This window comes from Chelmon rostratus, chromosome 5 (assembly GCF_017976325.1).
Source record: "Chelmon rostratus isolate fCheRos1 chromosome 5, fCheRos1.pri, whole genome shotgun sequence".
Lineage (NCBI taxonomy): Eukaryota > Metazoa > Chordata > Actinopteri > Chaetodontiformes > Chaetodontidae > Chelmon > Chelmon rostratus.
In genome coordinates this window covers 14,176,515-14,193,264 of record NC_055662.1, presented here as the reverse complement: position 1 = coordinate 14,193,264, position 16,750 = coordinate 14,176,515, and the positions used below count along the sequence as shown (strand labels likewise).

The following is a 16,750-nucleotide window of genomic DNA, read 5'->3' as shown; positions in this document are numbered from 1 at the left end:
TGTTGAAGTGTGTGACAGTCAGCGGAGAGTGTGCAGCAGCTGCGATTTAGCTGCTATTCACGTTTGACAGAAAAAATAGACTGATGGCTTTGTTCTGATTTGAGATCCTGGACAGATGTGAGGCAGTAGCTGATTCACAGGTGTGCTGAGTCACTTGACGTACCGCATTACCATCTGTATCTATACCAGAGAACTGTGTAGGAGCAATAGATGTGTAATACTCTTGTAGTTCCATCTGTTTGTCCATAGAGGTCATAATCCCCATAATCCCTCGATAAAATGTCTGAATCGATCTTCTCCTGAACAGATCTTCTCTCTGTCTAAATTGCTCTTTCAATATATTTCTCTGATTGGTTCTAATTGTCTGTCTGTCTGTTTGTCTCCCAGCATCAGCAGCAGGTGGTGCAGGCGGTGGAGAGGGCCAAGCAGGTCACCATGGCAGAACTCAACGCCATCATAGGAGTGGGTGTATAGCACACATACACACTCGTACACACACATAGCAGAAGATGCTGCAGAGCAGACGTACAGCCCCAGACAGACATGTTGAAGAAGCGGTGCAGGGAGAGTCGCAGAAAAAGAGAATTTCTGAGGTGTTTGTGATGCTGAACACTAACTGCTAAATGAGTGCAAGAGCCAGACATGAAAGGATGCATCTAGACCTGTTTCTACCTTAATCATTCACCAGTGAGCTCATTAAATTGGGCAGTATTTTTCAGCTTCGGTGAGTCTTTGTCAGGATACTGGGTCAGCTTTTAACACTTGAGAATTACAATGTGAAGAGAAGACTAGGCTTTTTAACATTTGTTCATCACTGCAAACTCACTGATGAACAAACAATCAAAAAGAACCCAATCAAAAAGCGCCTGTTGATTGTGTTCTGCAGTGAGTTTAGGGCTGTGGAGTTTCATCGGCATGGCAGATATAATTGGCCACTTCTATCTTCTCACACATTATAAGCATCAGCGTACATGTTGGGCGGTAATTAGCAAGAAATGCAAAAATACTGCATGTTTGACCTGATTTAGACACAGGGTCACAGGTCCTGCAGGTACATCTACTCTCCTCACCCCAGTCTGACATTGCTGGCTTGTGGAGATTCGTTTATAGCTAACCAATGCTGGAGGACTCATTTGTGTTTTTCTTCCGACACACCTGTCACATGATCAGGTGACCAGAGACTTTTACAAATTCTTAAAATATGTTGAGTTTTGTTATCACCTGTGATACATCCAGTGCAGGTCAGGTTCAGATTACTTTATTTCTACCTGTAGGTAGATTTGGTAGCAGGGTCATCCAGTGTGACATTTTAGAAACAACACAGCCAATAGACAAACACGACAAACACTAGAATAGATAACCAATAGAATAAATGGATGGATAGAATAAATGCAGGTAAAGAAATAAACATGCTTCTACAGCACAGGTGAAGTGTTGCTTTGACTTGTTCATCTGAGTGATGGCTGCTGAAACAAAGCTATTTCTGCATGGCTTTGTTCTGCACTGTGGGACCGTAAGCCTCCGTCCACAAAGAAGAAGCTGAAATTCACTGTGCCGGGGTGGTAGTCGTCGTGGTTACCCACTGTGCCTGTCTCGTGCACGGGGACGCTGAGTCAAGCTTAGTAATCAGCCTAATAGACCATTTAACAATTTGCTTGATGTTTCACTCAAGTTTTTCCATTCATGCCTCTTATTTTGTCTCTCCTCAGTCCTCCTTCCTGTCTGTCTCTCCTTAGTCCTCCTTCCTGTCTGTCTCTCCTCAGTCCTCCTTCCTGTTTGTCTCTCCTCTGTCTCCCTCCATGCAAACTGCTTCAAGTCAAAATCTAGCGTTGCACTAATTATTATTTCGGTGTGTGGTTCAGCAGCAGCAGCTCCAGGCTCAGCACCTCTCCCACGGCCACGCCATCCCCATCCCACTCACGCCACACCCAGCGGGCCTCCAGCCCCCCCTGCCCCCCGGCGCCGGTACTGCTAGCCTGCTGGCTCTGTCCTCCGCCCTGAGCCACCAGCTGCCACTCAAAGACGAGAGGAAACACCACGACAACAACAGCGAACACCCGAGAGGTGAGGCATGTCCGTGTGTGCACAGTCTGTGTTGATGTGTTTATGTCTGCGTGTGTGTATGTGTGTGTGTCTGTGTGTGTGTGTGTGTGCAGGTATTGGCGTCCTCATGTCTGCAGTAAGTCTTAGCGTGCATTACTGGTTGTTTGTGTGTTAAACAGTCACAATTAGACATTTTGTTTCTGTTTGTTTGGCTTTTTTTAAATCTACTTTACACTCACATCTAGGAATGATGCAAACACATGAGAGGGAATATGTAAATCTTCACCAAACTGTTGCATCACGATTCATTTTATCTTATCTTTCCTCATTGTTGAAATTTCTATTATGTCACATTCTTGCATCATATTAAATAATTATTCGAGTGCTGCAAATCTGTACGCGTTCAGTCTACTTTTCTGTCTCACGTCCACTGACAGATTATTCATTCTCTGTATAACATGTCAATATTGAATGCAAGTGACGCAAACTCATGTCACTCAGAAGCAGATGCTAAATGTGTTTAACAGACGTAAATACTGAGGCTTTTAGCTTTTGTTGAGCTAATGAGGCAAATTATACATGTCTGAAATTTTCAATCAAAATTATGAATTGTACTGCCACTTTTTTATTGATGCTGTTGCTTCACTGTTTGTACTCTGAATGAACGACACTTAAAGCAATTAAAAACTGATTTGTCATCATGCCATTTTAATTGGCCTAATAAGGAGCGATGCGCGACCGCCATGATGCCTCTTTTCTCTTGTACACGCAGAATGCCTCTATTTCTTCTCAGCGCTGACTTTGAGCTCAAGCATTTAATTACAGTACATAGAGACAGTGTGTGTGTGTGTGTATGTGTGTGTGTGTGTGTGTGTGATAGAAACACTGTGTGCCAGCTCTTAATTACTCTGTTGCAGCATGGCTGTGAGCGTTTTTACAGCGCAGCAGAGCAGTTAACCTTACCCCTGCAGTAAAGCTAACTCAGGTAATACTTACCCCCATTAGGAGCAAAATCAATAACAAACCAGCTCCATCTCCAGCTCAGTTCCTGTGAATGGGTGTGTGCGTAGGGAATAACGGATCTTTTTAAATGGATTTCTTTGTTCTAATGCAGGCTGTTGTTGCCAGTTTGGTGAGCTGTTTTGACCCCCTGGACTCCTAAATTTACAAATCCAGCAACATTTTGACCAATATCCCCAGTATTCGGCATTTGGTAATAAATGCAAGCAGCTGATCATCAGCTGTGCATTTTTAGTGTACTAGCTCGTCTAGTGTAAACAGACCTGATGATCACAACACTTCCATTGGAAAAGTGCAGCTTCCTGAGAACTGTCTCAATCATCTCACAGCCTTGTGCAGGTTTTCAGCGGCCTTTATCTAAAGCCCACAGAACAGAGTTGGTCCACAACCACAACAACTTTGTAAACGCTTGTACTTCATGGGTCTCTCTTCATGCAAGCAGGGTGTTCTTACTTTGCTGATGGTTCACATTAGAGGACAGTGTACAGTCGTGTATTTCTGCTTTGCTTTTGCCAAACATGCTGAGCACCAGCTGGTAAAACCAACAGGAAAATGCTGAGTTAATTTACTTTTAGTCTTAGCCAAGATTAATGTTACCTCAGATAATGTCCTCGTCTCTCTCTCTCAGTGTGTGTGCGTTTCTCACTATGTCTGTTTTTTCCTTTTGACGATCTTTGTGTTCCTGTGCTTGTTGCTCAGACATTAAACGCCATTTAACGTCTTTTTTTTTCTGTCTCTTGCCCTCCGCCTCCTCAGACAGAGACTCAGTCAAGGTAAGTCCTTCTTTTATGTTCTCTCTAGCGCAGAGTTATGTGTTTGCTGTATAGTCTCATTTCATCCCACTGACAAAGATTTTTTCGAAATAATGTCTGAATTTCTTTATCAGATGACACAAATGATAAAACAGGTAAAAGGGAAAATAATGATTTAAATGTAAAATGTGGAAGATATGTTCAGAATTTTGTTTTGAACCATTTAAAAAATGAACTAATGTTACCAACAGAATGTGAAAAAGTTCTGACTTCATGCTTCTGCAGAGATATCAACTGAAGTTAGCATGCTAACCAGTTAGCCGCAGCCCATCCTGCCTCGCCCTGCCACTTTGTTCCTCAACAGGCGACAGTCTGATAGCGTGACTGTCAGTGAGTGGCGAGTTTGCTGCGTTTCACAAGCTCTCTTAGCTTTTTTTTGTCAAACTGTGTGATCCTGTGCTTTAAATGAGTTTTGGATGTTAAATATCATGTATATAGATTACAAACTTAGATGTAAAACTTATTTGATGTTCTCTGCTTCATATTATCACACAAATTTTGAGGTAAGAAATGTAAATGTCGCTCGTCGCTTTAATATTACTTGATAATATCCTCTGATCCACTAATGTGTGCGTTCCACTTTCCCTGGAAGAAAAAGGTGTTTTAAAATATTCAGAGTTTTGGTAACACGGACAAAGAGGAAAATAGAAGTGGGTGAAAAAGAAACCCCAAAGTGAGCCAGGAAAAAAAGCACACGTCTGACGAGTGAAGGAGGGAGGGAGCAAAGGAGGCAACAGAGCAACATTACATCCAGCACTTGTAGTAATTAGTCCCCTAAGCCGAGCTTTTTTTCCCAAGGCAAACATTTGGTTTGTTGAATACTCAATGAGCAGATTAGCATTTCTTTATTCCAGCAGCCCGAGCTCACACACGCACGCACACACACACGCATGCATGAGTTTAGCATGTTGTGTGTGTTCTCTGGTGTTTTGGAGGAGGTGGAGACAGGAGGAATGTTTAATATGTTATCTCCTGCCCCCCATGTAGTTCATCCTCCTCCACACACACACATACACACTCAGAGCTGTAGGCACCATGATGGGAGCGATTAGCAGTGTGTAAGTGTGTGTATGTGTGTGTGCGTGTGCTTGTGTGTCTTTCTGTCTGAGGTCGTCAGAAATCAGTGGTAAAGATAGAGAGACCAGAATGATGAATGCCTTTCATTAGCTCCCTGTGAGAACACACACACACACACACACACACACACACACGCACACACACACACACACACACACACATACACCTATACACACACACAGAGCCAACAGTCACTTCATGAAACCAATAAGCCCCTTGTCAGTGGTCTACAGTTGCCTTGGCAACAGTTCACAGGGTACAGTGTATGTGTGTGTGTGTGTGTGTGTGAATTGCTTGAACATCTGTGCCTAATGTCCTTGGTGTTAGCACCTCACACAGTCATAAAGGTATGTGGGTATAGACGCACAGTATATGTGTGTCCCCATATTTACTGTTGGCAGCACAGGCAGTCAGTTATGCAGTCGTGATGTGTTCAAGGACCGCACCTTCTCAAGCCTATCACGTGATTGTTGGTTCAGTTGCCAGTGTCGTTGATTTTTGCTTTTGTGTTTGTAACGTTCCCTTTTTTAGTCCACCCTGTGATGAAAAGAGATGCTCAGATTGGAGTAGCTGCAATTAAAAGATAGATGAGAGATTATTTTGAAAATGAAATTATCTTAATTGCTATCACTCAAGCAAAAAATCACACTTTAACAAAGCCTACAACCTTGCTAGAAAATGAATTCCTAATGAGGCCGCTTTCAGGCTTCGACTGACCTTTACGAATGAATCACCTGTTGAAAGTAAACGCACTGCATGCTGCTCTTTTTCCTACTTTTTTGTCTTGTTATTCTTTCACTGGTAAACAAGGTTTATAGCTACAGTCTATTTCTTTGTTAATGCTGGGATGCTCTTTTTAAGAAGTCTTTCTACAGTGGACAGTCTGGACTTCCATGCTGTGTTGGCTGCAAAATAACAAGCAAATTGAGCCGAACAGAAGGATCAGAGGTGAAACATTAGACTGACGGGCTTGAACACAGAGGGAAAAAAGGCTTTTTGGTGTGAACGGAGCCATCTTTTTTGTGAGTTAGTGAGAGAAAAAAGCTCAGAGACAAAGTGGATAAAATACAGGATTTCAAAGTAATAGATTTCATACATATAGTCAGCTTTTATTTTGTATTTCTCTATTTCTGTTGCTACTTTTTTCCAACTGCTATTACCGGCTGCCACTAATACCCAAATTTCCCCGTCTGGGGATTAATGAAGTCTATCTCCTTATCTTATCTTATCTTATCTTATCTTATCTTATCTTATCTTATCTTATACGGCTCTGTCTCACTGACGGCTGTGAGAAGCAGATGCCTGCTTTGGTTAAGAGACGGAAAATGAAATCGGGACGGTGGAAGAGAAGCAGTAGTAAAGATTTAACATGCAGTAATGTCATTGTTTTATGCTAAGTTTAACATATTGTACAAATGGCAGAGTTTTTAAGAAAAGACAGCACCAAAGTGCACTTAAAGCACAGGCGATAAACCTGATTCTGATACTTCCCCGGACGGAAAAAGCAGAAAAAATCTTTGTGCTTAGAAATAACAGAAACCCACACAGTAAAAGCGCTGAATGTTATTATGATGATGTTGAAAATATAGGCTAAAGGTTTAGAAACAGCCACTTTCATTTGTATTTTAATGAGTTTTTGCCCCTGTAATTTGTTTTTAATCTGTAATGCAACCACACATCCACCTGGAGGATTGCAGGCCTTTATTTAACAGCATTCATACAAGAGAAGCTTGGTCATTCTGGGCCTCTCATCACTGGGGAGACACCAAAGAGATGTACTGTTTGCAAAGCTGAAATTGAGCAGCGGGAGCTACAGGTATCTTTATCAGGACTTGCAGAATCAATTTGAAACTGTCAGGCGAACGTAATTATGATGTGCTGGTAAATGAATACTTTTCACCCAGCAACACCGAGCGCTTCCTCACACTCACAATGCCTGCACTGCCTGGCAGAGCCTTCATTTGTCTCTGCAGCAAAATTAATTTGCCTTGATGTTTTTGAAAGAGCTAATTTGCAGGCTAATTAAGCTAATCAGTCTGGAAAGAGGGGAGGGGGGGGGCTCAACCTGCTCCGCCTCACTCAAGAAGAGACACACACATGTAAAACACACTGACACTCCAACATTGTTTGCACATATGGAACGCTAAAATGTAAACAGGTACAAGTGCTGTCCGATCACACACACACACACACACACACACACACACACACACACACCGGACCTCACTCCTCCCCCACAGAATCTGTGTCATCAACACTTGCAGCACGGCAAAGGGCAGTGGAAAGGTTACAAGCGTGAGTTAGTGGAAAGGTCGAGTTAAAGGTCCTGCTTTATTTTTCTTCTCTCTGTCCGTCGTCTGCCGGGTAAGGAGCGCCTCCCGATGAGAGAGGGAGAGGGGGAGAGAGATCAGCAGGGACAGGCGGAGCAAGAGGGGAAATGTTTAGTTGACCTTATTTTGATCTTTGCGTCTCAAAGAGGATTAATCCTTCAGTAATGGTATTTAAAGGGTGCCATATTTGATTAAGGAAAGAGAGACATCAATGGACCAACTCTCCCATTCCCCCCGAATCTCAAAATAATGCCGCCGAGTTCAGGCCATGATGGAGCAGTCAAACCGCCAAGGATGCAGCGCTGCTTTGCTATTGTATGATACAGTGAAAATGAAATGGTTTTGACAGGCAGAGGAGTTTTTAAAGTGATGTGTAAATCCAGCTGTGGAGTGGAGCGCAGCCGTTTTGTGTTCGCATCGCAGTCTGGCTCCTCGCTTATTGCCAGATTTATCCTAATTTAGCTCAAAGTGGAAGTCTTGACAGATTCAAAAGATTTGTAGCATTTAAGTTGTAGCTTACTTGTGCTTTTCACCCTGTCCCTGACATGAGACGTCAGGAGTTTTCCTCAGCCTATCAGGCTCTCGTTCCTCACTGGATATTTTTTAACTGTAGAGAGAAAGTAGAGCCAATTTAAACCAGCATCAATTGAAATAAATAATGGTTTTGGCCCTGCACCAAATTTCCTTTAATTTACAGTGAAGAATACAATTAAAGTGTTGGTATTAAAGGGTTGTTTCACCACATTCTCTCTCTTAGCTGTAGTCATGCAGAAGGTTTTAGGGTCTTCACCCAGTACAAAGGAGGCGAATGGATTTTTGTTTATGGATTTTGCTGCTCAAAATGTCAGTGTCCATGTTACTCTGATGAATTCACAAAACACACCTTCAGCTGTTTTCAGTGGGACCGTTTCTGTGGTAGAAAGTAGTTCCACTTCAAATAACCGCCTCACAGCTGCTTCTAAGACATAAAGATATAGTTTGGTCATTTGTGCAGACTCCTCAGTCCAGGGACATTTTTCGACTAATTGCTTGGGTTTTAAAAAGAGGAATAAAGTTCTTCATCTCCTTTTAAACATGTGGTTCTGCTTTCTTCCAGAGCTCATCTGTGTCTCCCTCGGCCAGTTTTCGGACCGGAGAGAAGCACAGGAGTTCAAGCGATTACTCCTCCGACAGCAAGAAGCAGAAGACAGACGACAAGGAGTCCACACGCTATGTGAGGGAACATACGTTTCTACCTTTTCTGACTTGATACGTATATTTAAACGTAAATTATTTTGAAAGGAAGACAATGGAAATGCAGAATTTATTTATCTGACCATGTGGCTTTTGGATGATCATAATTAGTCACACTTTGCGTCAAATATTCACCATATTAGAGACAAAAGCAGCAACAGCTAACTTTCTAAGATGCAGACCAGAGGCAGCCTGACAGACAGTATGTGAACTTGTCCCACATGAGCCACAATCACACCCACAGTTTCTTTTTTGGACAGTTGGCAATAGAAACACAGTGAGAGAGAGAGACCTGACATGACAAAGGTCGTAGCTCGGATCTGAACTCCGTATGTTGCAGTTTATGACTTGTACTTCAGCCAAATGAGCCATCTGTACGCTACACAGAGGAAACATGTGACCTCTTTGTCTGATCATTAAAACATGCAAAAATACAAAAGCAAAAATGCCAAAGGAATGATAAAAATAGTCTTTATAGTCTTCTCTCAGAGGATTAATTAAATCCTTGATTTTATGATTGCACCTTTTATGACTGTGTAAAAAAAAGACTGATTATCTGTATTTTTACTGATAGAGAATTCAAGTTGCTTTCAGCCCCTGAAGTCCTTCCATTTTATACAAAATCTAACAAAATGTTCAAGGCATGAATTGCGCATGTAATTTTTATACACATAAAAATCAGGTGTGTGTTTCCTATGTGTCCGTCCCAGGAGAGTGACGGAGAGAAGAGCGATGATAACCTGGTCGTGGACGTCTCCAACGAGGTACAGTACAGTTTAGCAGCATGGCGTCTTTTACGCGTGACCTGATCAGAAAACACGAATCCATCCGACTCTGTCGTCTTTGCCTGTGCTCGCCCCCTGCAGGAGCCAGTATCTCCTAGAGGAAGTCCTGCCCACTCACCTCGGGAGAACGGGTTGGACAAGCGTCGCCTGTTGAAGAAGGATGCTCCGCTGAGCCCTTCCTCCATCGCCTCCTCCAGCAGCACACCTTCATCCAAATCCAAAGAGATTAATTTGGTGAGTCATTTGGGTAATTATAGCCTTCTGATCTTCTTTTTCATCGTTTCTCTGGGTGCGTATCTATTTTTAGGCATTCATAAAAATGTAGTCATTGCAAGGAAGGTATAGAAGAAGGTTTGTGTTAAAGAAGGCAAACTCTTGTTGCTCAGAAGATGATGGACCATAAGGTGACATGTAAATAAGGGGCGAAAAGCCCTGGATTATATCAGGTGTAGAAACCGTGTAATAACACTCAATACATTTTGATAGAATATCAATTTCATGAGCCATAAACTCAGTGAAAGCATGAATGCTTCCTGTATTATTTAAATGTTTCTGCTCTGCTGTCAATTTCAAAAATGGTGGCGTGTCTTTTAGCTCTCACAACGAGATGTGTGCGCCGTCTGAAGTCAACGTTGAGACGAGTGTTTAAACCCTTTCTGATTGCTTTGCTTGCTTGCGTTGTAGAATGAGAAGTCCACAACGCCCGTGTCCAAGTCCAGCACCCCCACGTCCCGCTCCGACGCCCCGACACCCAGCAGCACCTCCACCCCGGGCCTGAGGACTGCACCCAGTAAACCGCCAGGAGTCGAGACGCTGGGTTAGAGTTGCAAACAGAGCATAAAACGTCTCTGCATGCATCAGTGACACAGTGGATATGAAGCAGTTAGAATACAGTAGATGTTTTTTGAGCCTGACACAGATGGCCGCCTTCTTGTTTTCATAATATTTGACATTTGATTGCTATCTAGTCAAATACCAGACATGGTAGCTGTATAAGCTCAATCTCCACCCTATCTGGGATGTGTGAGGATAAAACGGGCCGTCTAACCTCAGATGCGAACGTCCCGTCTTGTGTCAGACAGTGTTTTTGTGTCTTGCAGCTCCTGGCCTCCGCACGCCGCTGGCAGTGCCCTGCTCGTACCCCAGTCCGTTTGGAATGGTTCCCCACCCGGGCATAAATGGAGAGCTGAGTGGAGCAGGGGCGGCCTACAGCGGCCTGCACAACATCTCCCCGCAGATGAGCGCGGTGGCTGCGGCTGCAGTGGCAGCTTATGGACGCACACAAGTGGTAACACAAACACATTGTGTATTAATTCCAGCGAGGATTATTTTAAATCCGATTTTTTCTGACTGGATGTGCAACTGTTGACACCATATGTATGACGGGAAGAATTGATCCTAAAATGGCGAACGTATGGAAAAATGTGCGGTGTGTGAGAGAGTATTATTTTAGCGAGTAGCTAGCAGAAATGCTATCTTTGGTTGGACTTGAAGCTCTTTCTCCTGTTCTCCAGGTGGGATTTGATCCTCACCACCACATACGTGTCCCTGGCCTTCCTCCCAACCTGTCAGGCATTCCTGGTGGAAAACCGTAAGTTTCCTCTCCCACTCTCTGTCACATTTAGCTTTCCACCTCCGCTCCCTCTCCACCACATGACCCTTTTCTTTCCTCCAGAGCGTACTCCTTCCACGTGAGCGCTGATGGACAAATGCAGCCGGTGCCTTTTCCTCCGGACTCGCTGATCGGCCCTGGCATTCCGCGCCACGCGCGGCAGATCAATACTCTCAGCCACGGGGAGGTGGTGTGCGCTGTCACCATCAGTAACCCGACACGTCATGTCTACACTGGCGGCAAGGGCTGCGTCAAAGTGTGGGACATCAGTCACCCGGGCAACAAGACCCCTGTGTCCCAACTGGACTGCCTTGTGAGTGCACTGCAACGACCCTGGCATATGTGACACTGCATGTAACTTGTTCAATGACAGTAACAACCTGCTCCTGTGCGTCTCTCACATCAGAACAGAGATAACTACATCCGCTCCTGTCGGCTACTTCCGGACGGGCGCACTCTCATCGTCGGGGGTGAGGCGAGTACTTTGTCAATCTGGGATTTGGCGACACCAACTCCACGAATCAAGGCTGAACTGACATCGTCAGCACCCGCGTGCTATGCTCTGGCCATCAGCCCCGACTCCAAGGTCTGCTTCTCCTGCTGCTCCGACGGAAACATAGCCGTCTGGGATCTTCACAACCAGACTCTGGTTAGGTACGGAGCTGGGGAGGGGGATACGTGAGGGCTTTTTATTACAGCTGGATAAATTAATGAATGTCTTACTTTAACCCAGTTCTCGGAACCAGTCAAACTGAAAATAGCAACAACAAACAACGACTAAACATCTAAACATGAGTTTAACCAACGTTTCAGCCAACAGAAATGCCCACAAATAATTGGCCTACCATACTTTGCATGTCATCGATAAGATATGTCTTTAACTTTTTAACTCAAAAATGATCGCAAAAAAAAACTAAAATTTGTTTTTTTTAGTTTTTAATGTTTTTTTATTACAAAATGTAATGTGTCTTTGACACTCTGAATATTTAAGGAAGGCCCTTCTTGGGCTTCTTTGCTGTCCTTGCACATTATATTATATTTTATTTGAAATGTTGTTTATGTAATTTAAACTTGTGCAACAGCGTGTAACAAAATGCCGACTAGTTTTATGTATTTATGTTGCTGAACTGCCAGAAATCAATAATATGTTGCTATATTGCTATTATATTATATATCTTCTCACCACACACACTGGTACGTGTGTGTGTGGTGAGAAGACAAGAAAAAGATCTCACTGTGGGACCCCAAGTCTTTATCTGACACATTCTCATTGATTACAATCCATAGTTTATACTCAGGATGTACTTCTGTGCATTCTTGTGCCTCCAAAACTCCTGCAAGTTTACCTTCAAACAGGCAGTGGGTGCTGAAACACTGAAACTTAAAGATGCTTTCTTTCCTTCTGCCATCTGCCATCTTAGGAACGTCTGTCCTCTCCACGACAAGATGCAAACATTCATATGTGTTCGGTTCGGTGTGATGAAGACCCTACCTTTGTGTCAGGGTTTGTCTGACTGTGTTTTGTCTTTCTGCAGGCAGTTCCAGGGCCACACTGACGGGGCCAGCTGTATAGACATCTCCAACGACGGGACCAAGCTGTGGACTGGAGGCCTGGATAACACTGTGCGGTCCTGGGACCTGAGAGAGGGACGGCAGCTGCAGCAGCACGACTTCACCTCACAGGTACACAACACTTTTCTAAACACACCGTTTCTGTTAGTGCTAGAGCTATGTCTACTGATATGGTATGGCTCATAGTTTGTGTAGCAGTGGTGTGAATTGGTTCAGTCCCTCCAGCAGTTTTCAGGTATAAGTTGTGAACAGGTTTGATTTTTATTATTATTTGGTGTTTAAAGAAAAAGGCGCAGATTGTTGAAAACCATCCATCTCAGGACAAGTTGGAGCCATTTGCAGTTTGTGTGATCACACTCTTTGCTTTATTGCAGTAATTTACAAGCTCAGTTCAAAGCATTTAACCCACAATAGGGGCCAGACGGAGCTCTGGTTTTCTGCCCTCTACTCACATACCTGCAAACACTAATAATACTGGCAGGTGGAATTTAGGTTTTTTTTTTCAGGGGAGGAGAAGAGCAGCAATAATAGACCATTACTGCAATTTTTCCTCAAAAGACCCATTTCACAATGTCGGTGTGCACAGGAGGAGGTGAGGGTGCATTAAAGAGAGGGCAGGACAGGCAGGGAGAGATGTGGTCAATAGAGTGCTTATGCTATCCAATAATATCTGTTTCACCCCCCCAAACCTCCCCAAAAAATAGCTTCATTTTAACACCAGTGATTTGGCAAAGAAAAAAGGTTTATCAACCCACCAGGTACAGTATGATTTTTTTCATCTTCATCTCTATAATATATGAATATAATATAAGAATAAAAACAGAAGAATGAAAAAACAGCACTGAAGTGATAGTCTAGCCACTAAAACTACTGCAGAGAGCTGCCTCTATAGTAGAGTATGTGTTAATGGAGGCAGTGCAAATGTTAAGGGTGATTAAAAACTAACAACAGTGCATGAACAGTGATAACTGTGGAAAATATAGACTACAAATTGAAGATAAATATATAAAGACTTAAAATGAAATGTGCATCACAGCCAGAGAATGGCTCACACTCCAGCTGCCGTATGACAGAATGCAGGTGAGCGTTCAATCAATTTCAGCCGCCATCGCCGGGAGGAGCTGAATAGCCGTATGGCCCGAGGGACAGAAGACAAAAGACGTGATGTGTGATTGCTTTTTCCAGCAGGACTCTTACATACTCAATACGATTTTAGGAACTGAAACAACCATCTGTTTCAACAGATTAGTACATCAGGGAAAAGCGAACAGTGGACTTTTGCCAGCATCCACAGATATGTTAACATCAGTGCCAGCCCCCACAGACAGACACAATCTGCATGCACTAAAAAGAGCCGAGAGTACACTAATATAGAGATGATTAGTATTATATTTATACCAACTATAAGAGATATAACGAGCGTAACTGCTGTGTTTTGTTGCAGATCTTCTCACTGGGATACTGTCCAACGGGAGAGTGGCTGGCGGTGGGGATGGAGAACAATAACGTGGAGGTCCTACATGTCACCAAACCTGACAAGTACCAGCTCCACCTGCACGAAAGCTGCGTGCTCTCACTCCGATTTGCTCACTGTGGTAAGGATCCACACCTCCTTTGAGACAATGCTGTCTTCAAACATGCTCCTGCGGGTTTTACTTAAAAGCTCTTAAAGGATGGAAATGAATATATGTTTGGCCTGTTGGTCAAATTATGTGTGAATTCGTGGAAACTGTTAACTATGTTAAGTGAAAATAACAGTTTGCAGCAGGTTTATTGTGCTTTGTGGTAAGTAAAGGATGTGGGGATGTAAGTAAACGTGGCAGGTTTGTGTGGGAGACCTTTAAAATGAACACAAATATGATTAAATGAAGGTTCTCAGAGGAAGGCATTGAATGGGTTAATTGACAACAGGCACATTTTTGATTATAGCTAGCTATTGTTTTATTTTGAAGCCACCAGTTTGTCTGTCAGTCCTGTATCGTTGATAACTAATGTGGGATCATACTAACGCATAAAACATATCTCTACATTATAATCATTTTTGAGATGTTTATTTATAAGATATAATGAAGAATAAGACAGAAAAAAGGTACAACAATGCTGTCCATACTGATATTTGGTCAGTGTTTGGTATCACATTTACTGCACTAAGACTGGATCAACTCGCCCTCCAGTGGTTAAAAGAGAAGCTGGTGTTCAGCTCGATGTGTAGCTCTGCACCAGGATTTTACCACGTTGTTGGGTAACGGTTTTTGCACCACACTGAGAAGGTGGATTTGAGATTGTTGCTCTTGGTTCACTTCAAGGCAGTATGCAACCTTTCTGCTCACATACAGCTGTCACTCTGCTCTGAATATCTCAGCGTGTGACTGAGAGTTACCTTGTCTACACTGGTGTATCCTGGTGTGAGTCATTATTAGTTCCTGTGATCTGAATGATCAAATAGATAGTTACTATGCACTAAATATAAATCATCTATTTGCCATAACAAAGGTACTATGAATTTAAGATGTAGTTGTTTAATTCTCATATTTGTTAAAAGGGAACTACAGAGTCAAGAGACGAAATTTGTCTGAGCCTGTTGTTGTTGACTAACTATCAGTTGAATTAGTAGTTGAACCCTTGGATACGGAGGCCCTAAAAGTTCAATGCACTGCAACTCAAACAACATGCAAATAGACAAAATACGAGCAAATTAAGAAAACATCCTCAGCAATTTGACAACACATGCGCAGGATGTAGGAGAGATGCTGCAAAGTTAGAAAACCCATCCAAATAGAGATACGCTGCAAGCAGAAACTGTTTCCAGAGGACACTAAAAGGTGATGCACACAGCTGGGACACACTTGTTGCTGAGTTCGATTGTCTGGTGCTGGAAAATGAGCTAAATTCTAAGTAAATGAGCTAAAGTCTAAGTGTGTGTTCATCACTTTTTAACGTCCACTGGAAACAGTTGGTGTTGTCATGTGTGCTGCATGTTGATATAAGCTGATGCAAGAATCAGTTTAAATGGGAATTGAGACATGTTTTAAACTTAAACTTAAATACTGACGATGGCCTGATGTGGTTTGCCATCCTCTGCAGGGAAGTGGTTTGTGAGCACAGGAAAAGACAATCTGCTCAACGCGTGGAGAACCCCATATGGAGCCAGCATATTCCAGGTGAGTGTGGAAGAATGAAGCACACGAACATAACAGCGTAGATAACAAGCAGCCGAGAGACAGAATCCAGGAAGGTCTCATAGTCAGGAGGTTACAGATTTTATGGAAATATCTTTGACATCAGAAACCTCTGAGCGTGGTAAGCTTTTGTGGGAAGAAAAAGTCAAAAGGTCAATTACAGACAGGAAAGAGAATGAAAGCTGAAAATCAGAAAAACTGAAAAAAAGTAGCCACACGCTCCGCTCTGATTCTGGGACATTATTCTATATCAAGGACACAAGCATTTGAACAAGAAGCCTTCATGGGGGTCTCAAAAAGAAGAGACAAAGCTGCAGTGGGAGCTAAGTGTGTGGCTGCTCTTTGCTTTTTAAAGATATTGGGGAGAAATAAATCAAACCGAGTCTTCTGTTCAACACCTGTCTGTCACACGCATGGCCTTCATCCCTTTTGGCTTTTTCCTCACTCTCAAGTGCACTTCTTGCATTTTCACACATCTTTTATCCCCCTTACAGTCAAAGGAGTCGTCCTCAGTGCTGAGCTGCGACATCTCCATTGATGATAAGTACATTGTGACGGGCTCAGGAGATAAGAAAGCGACCGTCTACGAGGTCAACTACTAGGGCGGCTGCGGTCACCGAGTGACGAGGCCGTCCTTCTGCCCAGGCACTCCGCCATGCCTCCATCACCCATGTACAATTTTTAATGTGTATAAAGTGGATTTGAATGGAACTAACCAAACAGAGTCTTTCTTGGACAGAGACCTTTTGACCTTTTAGTCGGTCGTGGATCAAAACCAACAAGCAGAACCAAGCACAACTTTTTTTTTGGCTTTTTTTTTTACCTAGTGACTTTTTCTTGTCGTGAGTGAGAATGAGTGGGTGTCCGTGTGCACTGAATCTGGAGAGGATGCTGTTGTTACACCAGATAACATTTATTTACACTCTTGGGCCTCCGCCATACTTGTTTTTTTTTATTTTTTTACCAACACATTTGCACAGACAAGCAGCTATAACATGACCGCCATCGTTCGCATGCTTCATACTGTCTGTGTGCATGAGGGCTTGGAGAAAATGAGGGCCGAATCATCCCTGGCTGACACGAGAAT

At 43.1% G+C, this 16,750-nt stretch overlaps 1 protein-coding gene across 14 annotated transcripts in view; it reads left to right on the top strand.

Annotated features, from left to right (window-relative positions):
• LOC121606970 (transducin-like enhancer protein 4) overlaps positions 1–16,273 on the top strand; it is a 31,715-nt gene extending 15,442 nt beyond the window's left edge. For 3 of the 14 annotated variants that reach the window (XM_041937604.1, XM_041937598.1, XM_041937602.1), the window contains 15 exons: positions 388–462; positions 1,863–2,064; positions 3,820–3,836; positions 8,379–8,495; positions 9,226–9,279; positions 9,382–9,534; positions 9,985–10,117; positions 10,401–10,588; positions 10,815–10,891; positions 10,976–11,225; positions 11,319–11,566; positions 12,448–12,595; positions 13,929–14,079; positions 15,569–15,645; positions 16,158–16,273. In XM_041937604.1, the coding sequence (XP_041793538.1) occupies positions 388–462; positions 1,863–2,064; positions 3,820–3,836; positions 8,379–8,495; positions 9,226–9,279; positions 9,382–9,534; positions 9,985–10,117; positions 10,401–10,588; positions 10,815–10,891; positions 10,976–11,225; positions 11,319–11,566; positions 12,448–12,595; positions 13,929–14,079; positions 15,569–15,645; positions 16,158–16,265 (1,998 nt within the window). In that variant the 3' untranslated portion in view covers positions 16,266–16,273. Of the gene's footprint in view, positions 1–387; positions 463–1,862; positions 2,065–3,819; positions 3,837–5,983; positions 6,009–8,378; positions 8,496–9,225; positions 9,280–9,381; positions 9,535–9,984; positions 10,118–10,382; positions 10,607–10,814; positions 10,892–10,975; positions 11,226–11,318; positions 11,567–12,447; positions 12,596–13,928; positions 14,080–15,568; positions 15,646–16,157 lie in introns of all 14 variants that reach the window. The other 11 variants (XM_041937605.1, XM_041937600.1, XM_041937606.1 and 8 more) reach the window with 10 other exon arrangements.
• The last annotated feature ends 477 nt before the right edge of the window (positions 16,274–16,750 follow it).